Source organism: Morone saxatilis, unplaced genomic scaffold (assembly GCF_004916995.1).
Source record: "Morone saxatilis isolate NCDOM2014 unplaced genomic scaffold, NCSU_SB_2.0 Contig23, whole genome shotgun sequence".
In the NCBI taxonomy this organism is placed as follows: Eukaryota; Metazoa; Chordata; class Actinopteri; family Moronidae; genus Morone; species Morone saxatilis.
Genome location: NW_023339796.1, coordinates 20339749 through 20348001, shown reverse-complemented (window position 1 = coordinate 20348001; position 8253 = coordinate 20339749). Strand labels below are relative to the sequence as shown.

The 8253-nt window shown below is 38.2% G+C and overlaps 1 protein-coding gene across 1 annotated transcript in view; it reads right to left on the bottom strand.

Annotated features, from left to right (window-relative positions):
- Nucleotides 1-2413: 2413 nt before the first annotated feature.
- LOC118334859 (dual specificity protein phosphatase CDC14AB-like) overlaps nucleotides 2414-8253 on the bottom strand; it is a 17366-nt gene continuing 11526 nt past the window's right edge. The window contains exons 7-14 of the mRNA XM_035670931.1: nucleotides 7494-7556; nucleotides 7302-7389; nucleotides 6965-7195; nucleotides 6704-6842; nucleotides 5509-5749; nucleotides 5272-5363; nucleotides 3108-3236; nucleotides 2414-2905 (exon numbers count right to left, since the gene is read on the bottom strand). Coding sequence (XP_035526824.1) covers nucleotides 2857-2905; nucleotides 3108-3236; nucleotides 5272-5363; nucleotides 5509-5749; nucleotides 6704-6842; nucleotides 6965-7195; nucleotides 7302-7389; nucleotides 7494-7556 — 1032 coding nt within the window. The 3' untranslated portion in view covers nucleotides 2414-2856. The remainder of the gene's footprint in view (nucleotides 2906-3107; nucleotides 3237-5271; nucleotides 5364-5508; nucleotides 5750-6703; nucleotides 6843-6964; nucleotides 7196-7301; nucleotides 7390-7493; nucleotides 7557-8253) is intronic.

The following is an 8253-nucleotide window of genomic DNA, read 5'->3' as shown; positions in this document are numbered from 1 at the left end:
CATTAGTGTATAATCACCTAGAAATATCATCATGCCATGTTTCTACAGTCACTTTAATGGATATATGATGGATATTGTAAATGGATCAGCACCAACAAGCACAGAAACTCAACATTAGGATTATAATGCTAACTTCCCCTGCTACTTCTTTCTAATTCATAACAGCGCACTCTGATCTTCAGAACAGTATTTGAATTCAACTATAAATTGAGATATTGAGTTTCTATCAATGAGTGTGAAGGTTAAGAGATGATTTTGACATTTTTTTACTTACTGTGCCCTACCAAATTACATTTGACATCATTTCTGCATGTTTATTCAGTATCTTTAGTGATGTGATGACAAAGGTCACCAGTTACCAAGACAACCCTGAGGATGGAGACAAAACTGGCTTCATAAAGGGTTTCATTTTTTGACTTCTGTTTTTTCCTGAATGTGCCAAGTACAAATACAGTCAATATGAGGTGAAAAATATCTACTTTAAAAAAAAATCAAGATTATTTTTTCTGAATAACTAAACCTTCAACCATGATGGTGTTACCATGTAGTTCCACATTCCCCCCATTAACTCATATACATACACAATCAAGGGTAACCTGGATCATTTTCTCATCAGCAGCAATATTTATTCTTCATTTCAAAAATAGAAATCTCTGCAGCAACACTAAAGGCAGCTATCTTATCAAACTGCATATAAAATAAATCAACCAGTGATCAGAACACATTCACAAAACAGCCCCAGCAATGATGGTCTCACATAGTCCATGACCAGATTCATACATTTTAATAGCGGCCGCACAGTTTCAAAACTGGACAGCATTTGCATAGCAAGATTACTGTTCACTGTGCAACAAACAAAAAACATAAAACAAAGTACATTGATCATAAAAGAGATGCATGTTCTAACACAGCTACACACACACACAGAAACATTTCCCTTTATGAATGACTTGCATGAGTGACATTTTTGACTAAAAAACAAAAATATGTTAATAAACATTTTATTAGTAGCATTTGAACCCCTGTGATCCAAAGTTTCTGTGCCTTGTTTTGTTTGATAAATCTGTACTGACCTACTGTGTATGTATATAATCTGCCCATATACTCAGTGTTCCTTGCTTGATTCAAAACATTTACTAATAAGTAAGTTTTTTTGTCAGAAACATTGAGTATATTAAGGTTCTACTAATGAAGTGCAGTTGCAGTTGAGAATCATATGGCATTGTTTACACTCTACTGATGTTATTTCTACATTGTTTGAACACGGTGTTACATTAAACGGGGGATACAGATGGAAAATCAAAACCTGGCAACCTTCTTCTGATCTGTAGTCCAGTGTTGGAGTACACATGCCGCTGCATCCAGGGGTGTTCTTCCAGTCACTGCTGATCATGAGTAAACAAAAACACTTTGCGAGTCCAGATTCAGTACTGTGATGTAATGTCAACTCCGAGTTACTCAGGCTGGCTGGGTGGGAAAACACCTGGCTTGCTTTTTACACAACTGTTAGTAGTACAGTACATTTTTCTGATGATACTCCTCTAACTTAAAGGGTCCAGTGTAAAACATTTAGAAGGCTCATATAACAGTGGTTGTAGATGGAGCCGTTTGCGAGTTTGGTTGCCAATGTACACTCTTCACAGCCCGTTCTCATTCCCAGGACTGCTAGATGCCACAAAATGCTACACACTAGTTCTTTAAGTAGGATTTTTTTGTATTTTTAACTTGTTGTATTACTATTTTCACTTTACAGTGTGTAGTAAAGAGTCTCCAACAGTCTTGACGGATATAAATAGTTCCGAAAATGTATGTTATGGAACACTTGACTTTTTCCTTGAAACACACCACTAAGAAATGTTAAAAATACTGGAAATCTTATCTGAATCTTAAGTGATTGCGTTTTTTAAGGTTTTGTTGGAGAACTTTCTTCTATTTCTTTATAGAATAAGGCCATCAGGATGGACTAAGGGTATGAATCAGTAAAAAATGTTAAACCCTTGCTTTGCATGAGCTAAAGCCAATGTGTTTTTTTTTAATCAAAAAATAATAAAAATATATATTTTTTATTACTTTTTATTTTATTTAAAAAAGGTCCAGTGTGTAGGATTTAGTGGCATCTAGTGGTGTAGTTACAGTTTACAACTCCCTCACTTCCAAGGGAAGCAAAAAATTGCCCTATCTACAGCCAGTGTTTGGTTTGTCCATTCTGGGCTACAACATGGCGGACTTGGTAGAAACTCCCTCTGTAGATAAAAGTAGCTCATTCTAAGGTAACAAAAACACAATGATTCTATTTTCAGGTGATTATACACAATGAAAACATACCTATGAATATTATATTCCATTACTGACAATAGATCATCCTAAATGTTACACACTGGACCTTTACTTGTGTAAAGAGTACTTAACAGCTGTGTTTCAGCATACTAGTATGTAGTTCTGTCATTATTAAACCCATTAGTTAATTAAGCTTTGTTCATTGTTAATTACCTGTATGTGAAATTACATTGCTTTTCTACAATTCTGTGTTTTTCTTTAACTTATATTCTACTGGAGACATGGAGATGAGTTTTGGTGCCAGTATCGTGTCCAATGAGCGACACTTTTACAAAGCTGGTGTAGCCCTTACACATATTGATATCAGTAAAGAAATATATGTTTCTTTATTTGGAGTTGACTCTACAAAGCTCTTGAATCGGTGAATCTCTATATTAAAAGGTGCCGTGCAGTTACTTTGTCAGATTAAAAATTTGTCAAGGTTGATAAAATGTTTAAGGCCCAGACAACCACAGCATGTTGGCAGTCCAGTTTTTGACTTCATCATCAGCCGGCTGAGCAGAAGCTCAGACTGTGAAGTCAGTGAATGATGGCAGGCCTGGTGCTGAACAGACTGAGGCTGAAGGGGCTGGGGAGAGAGACATACAGTAGACAGAGAGTAAGAGAAGAATTTACTTTAGAATTCATATTGATTCATGTCTCTGCCATCCTTTTATTTAATCCTGAGGGTGACATGAGAAATAATGGTTTATCTGTTCGTGCCGTATAGTTTTGATCCAACTGACTGCACTGCCTTTGAAAAGGAACAAGATCATAAAGTAGACACTCACCTCCTGATCTGCGTGCCAGAGGAGGAGGAGCTCCGAATCAGCTTCTTAGAGGAGGAGAAGGAGAGGGGGACTTTAGTGGGCTTAGGGGGTGGGAGAATGGAGCAATGAGAGGCCTTGGACAGGTTTAACCTGAATAAGAAACACAAAGGAATTAACTGATTATAACATATGCATGTAATATTTTCCAAACCATAAAATATAAAGCAAATAACAATAACAGCATTATGTGAAAATTTGATTGGACATTTTTCAAAAGCAGGACTGATGTATGTAGGATGAGTAAAATATGATGACAGACAAAAAAACAAATGCTATCAGCTGACTCATGAAAACGCAATGAAATTACATATTTATGCTGCATAGGTAGAAACCATGAATGAACTGAATATTAGAACAACACATTTAAAGGGTTAAAGATGTGATCCTTAAAAGCCCTGCACACCCACACAGAGGTTTTCACTTCTTCTGCACACGCACGTTGAAGCTGGGTTGAGCTGTGCTGGAATAAAGTGAGGTCACCAACCTACAGGGACCAATAAGAATGATAAAGGTTTAATGCAAGACAAATAGGAGGGTCCGACAGATGTCAATCAAGCAAATTCTGTACACACCCACACAGCCCTCACTCAGTCTAATCAGGCAAAATAAGTGGAAACGCCTGTGTAGATGGACCACGGCAATAGCCATTCAATGTATTTATATTCAGTAACAACTACATAGTAGTTTTTATCATTGGTGTTAGGGATGGGTGGATCAATCCCAAGGATTGATACTTTGATACTCACAAGTTACTCATTTGGTATTGACGTCTTTAATAAATTAGTGATAATACAGTTACATAAATCAAAATGTGGGTGGCTGCACCATTGCCAAACGTTTTCATGTGCGCTATTTTAATGTTTGTGCTAAAACAGCCCTGACATATTGAGATAGTCTGTGTCATATGACGGTGGAAATGAGACGTGAGAACCAAGCACGCGGGCACACACAGTCGTGCATATTCACACAGACTTGTGTTGTGAATGTAAGAGAGAAGGGAGACTGCCATTGGTATGTGCTATGTGTTTGGCCTTTAAATGTAACATTTTGTCTAAAAATTACCATTATTTAAAAAAATCACATACCCATTTAAAAATCATAGGTATCAGTAAAATTGTTTAAAAAATAAATAAAATCGGTATTTTTATACATGTTAAGTATCGTATCAAATTTCAAAACATGCGATACCAATGTTTTGAAATTTGATACGATACCTAACATATATAAAAATACCGATTTTATTTATTTTTTATCTGTATTTATTATCACTAGTTAGTGGCGGGGTCTGCCATTTCTAGTTTTGATTCAAATTCTTCACACAAACGATTCAAAGAAAACAAGGCAGTGTTAATCTAGAATTTAATCGAATTGATAACAGCCTTACTGTTTATTGTTTACTCTATTTACAGAGTTGTATTAAGTTAACTAGAGAAGAAAGGCTGCTGAAAAGCTGACACTAAAAACTGATTTACTGGCTGCACAGGTTAAATGATGTTTATAACCTGTAGAAAAGTGGAAGACTTTAAGGTTTGTTGAAAAGCTGACACTATGGCTTTGTAGTTGGAAAAGTGAGAAATAGTCTATGAATGGGACTGAAAAGTTGAATAAATGTGATAATGTATTAAAAACATTATAAGGTTTTAATTGAGTTTAATGCTTGAAAAATAATGATGAAAATGTGTTTGTGTGTCTGTCTGTGCATGTCTGTCAAACTGTAATCAGCTCATCTTAATCAGCTGTGCTCTGCAATTAAGGGTTGCCAGGGTGATGGTATCTGCTTTGACTCCTGGAGTTCATTTTATGGAAATTTTAGCTGAGGCACATCTCTCATGTGCTTGCCTCTAGTGCCAACACTGTGGGGGATGGTTGGAATATCCTAAGAAATTAGTATTAGTAAAGTATTTTAGTGAGGAAAACCTTTCAGTGACAAGGTACGAGCTCAAATGACTTTTTGGCAAGTGGAAAACTGCATTTTATGGGTTGTATTGGTACTTTAAAGGTATTTCAACTGGCACAAAAGACTGGGTGAGCTATAATCTCTAAAATATAACCCCCATGAGTGAAATCAAGTCCGTCGTAGGTTACATGCCTAACCATAACCCTAGAAGTTATCACTAAGTTGTACCTTGAGGAGGAGGAGGCTGATCGAGGTGGTCGTTTTCCCTTCAGTGCTCTTAGTTTGTCTCCCTGAGTTAGACCGCCTTCCTTACAGTTACTCTACACACATTTATACACACAGAAAGAGGGAGAGAGAGAAAGTATTCATTATCAGTATGGATAGAACATTGAAGATATCCACATAAATCAAGTGTCTTTTTATAGTTTTAAATCCTCCTCATTTATTTTTAGTCCCGCCCCTCACCTCATCCAAGCTGTATGATTTGTAAAGGGTGGTGTTGATTGACAGGTCATCCATGCTGGAGAGCAGGCAGGACATGGCTTCCTGTCTCCCTCCGTCAGAGTCGGGCCTGTGAAGCTGCTGCTGTTGACTCTGCTGCTGTTGACTCTGCTGCTGTAGCTGCTGCCGTCGACTCAGTCTCTGCTGAACCAGCTTCTGTTTGGAGCGATGGACGTCACCCTGGACCCACAAACTGTGCTGTTTTCTACACACACACACACACACACACACACACACACACAAGGCACAGAATATACTGTGAGTAAGTAACATGTATTAATTTAGTGCTTTTCACAGACATAAGTCACAGCCTGTCAGATTCTTGACTCAGGTATAGTTGTGGCTAGAAAATCTTTTCTGTGCACAATAATTGACAAAAAAGAAATGCAGTGCTGTCTCCCGCATCATTTTGGTAACACCATGATGAATTACCTGATGAAAGTATAACTGAACCCCTAAATTCTGCTAGCTCCCTCCTTACCAGAAATTTTTAAAAGGCAGCTGGGATAGTCAGAGCTAACAGAGCTAACCAGCTGCTGTCAGACTCTCACTGTCCACGCTGGAAGCAGACAGTTTGCCTGAGCTTTTACAGTCACTAAGAGCACATTTACAGTCGTTATATATATATTTATCAGTAGAAAAAAAGTTTAAAAATAAACAGATATAAGAAAAGAACTCACTACACACTTGCCTCATTTGTTATTAGATAAACAGGATTTAACAAGACTTAGAGTCTGCAGCCATGCTAGCGTCTCTATGAGGCTGTACTTAGGTCCCTAAGCACTGTAACATGAGCATACTAACATGCTAACACTGACAGTGCTAACATGCTTTTGTTTAGCCAACAGGCAACCTCAGTGGCTGAAGAATGAAGCCAACATGGAAGTAACAAAAACTTGACCTGAGGCTGGCTTCAAAAGCGAGTCAATCTCCATAAGCAGAAATGAACATGTTTACTGCCTGGTACAAAAAAATCTAACCTATTGGTGCAAAACGTTATGTCAAATCATGAGAATTCATCCTCTATACATAATTTGATGGCATTTGATGCATTTCAGTGGTTAAGGAACCAAAATGGCTGTAAGCTTGAATATCTGTATTCCAGAAGCCTCACATCTCACCAAAAGAGAAATAAGCAACCACTGAGACTGAAACTCACTCCTCTAAGAAGTTCTGCTGGGGGCCGATGATGGATCCGGGCCGGCAGATTCTGATCCAAGCGATGGCCTCGGCTGCAGTGAACCGGAAGTGCTTCATCAGGTAGCAGCCAATCAGAGTGCCTGTCCGGCCCAGGCCAGCTGTGTTTTTAGCAAATGAAGAAAATGTTTGACACCTAGACACTCAGTCGCACTTTTAACACACTCTCTATAGATATAACTATATACATTGCACGATCTTCTGCAAACACATCCACTCCTACCTTTACAGTGCACAGCCACGGCTCCTTCAGTGCTCTCACACACGTGCAAGAAGCGCCTGACGATGAGGTCAGAGGGCGTGGTCCCATCCAGGAAGAAGAGGTCATGGTGCTCAAATCCTGCATCCTCAAACCGCCTGCCGTCATACAACTTCCTGTTTAAACGGACTACGGCTGTGACGTCATTTTGTCGAAAGTATGCAAAGTATGCCTCCGGTGCGTGGAGAGGGTAACCTGCAAACACACTGATTATGATTTCTTAGCACTGAATTATAGTAGATTTAAGTACTAATGCAGGACGTTTCTGTTAATTCCACTTTAGCGGAAAGGTTTGACTCACCGTTCTCTATCTTACTGCGAGAGTGAGGGCTGCTGAATGCCAGAATTTTCCCTGGAATGATCCAGTTCATATCCCCGTTTTCCACTCGCTAAAAACATAGAGATGTTGCAGAAGTAGATGCAGTGACTGAGGTACTCCAACTGTATGCAACATTTTAAACAGAGTGAGTGTGAGTTGATGATAATGTCTCACCTCATAATGTTCATATTCCTCAACATTGAAACTCTCAAAGTCAAAGAAACCATGCTGTAATGCCTGGAGGAGAGAGAGAGAGGACAGTTGACTCAGGTCAGCTTTAAAAAAAAAAAAGAAAGTCTGATACTGTGATGTAATTCATCTCCTCATGCCCTCAGTTGTTTTTTTCCTCTGCATAAGAGTGAAGGATTTAGACTAAGAACATAGTGGTAAACAAAAAAGCAGTTGAACTCTGACCTCCAGTGGGAACAAAAATCATTTGAGGGCAGCTGTTGTTTTTTTTCCCCATACAATACACTGCTCAAAATATCTTACGTCAGTTTAACATGATGTAACAACAGCCGCTTAGGTTTTTCTCCTGGAACTGGATAAACTTTAGCTGACTGACCCTCCTCTAATCTCTGATAGAGTCTTTGTGTTTGAGGGCTAAAGTTAAAGCTGCAATAGGTAGCTTTTATTAAATAAAAATAAAAAATCGATATAAATAAAAATACCTTTTTGTTATATTTGCTATATCCTAACAGTAGTACATAATAATAATAATAACATGATATATGATCTGTTCCTCTGGCTCCTACTAATGCTCCTAATGACATTTACAAGAATCCACCGGGCCTGGATGAAAACTACGGAAGCGCATTGCATTCACTGAATAAAAAAAAAATTGACACCATATCTCGTAATTACAAGAAAAGATCTCGTAGTTACGAGATAAGATAAAGAAAAAGGAAACGTCTGTAAATCCTCTCTCAGTTAC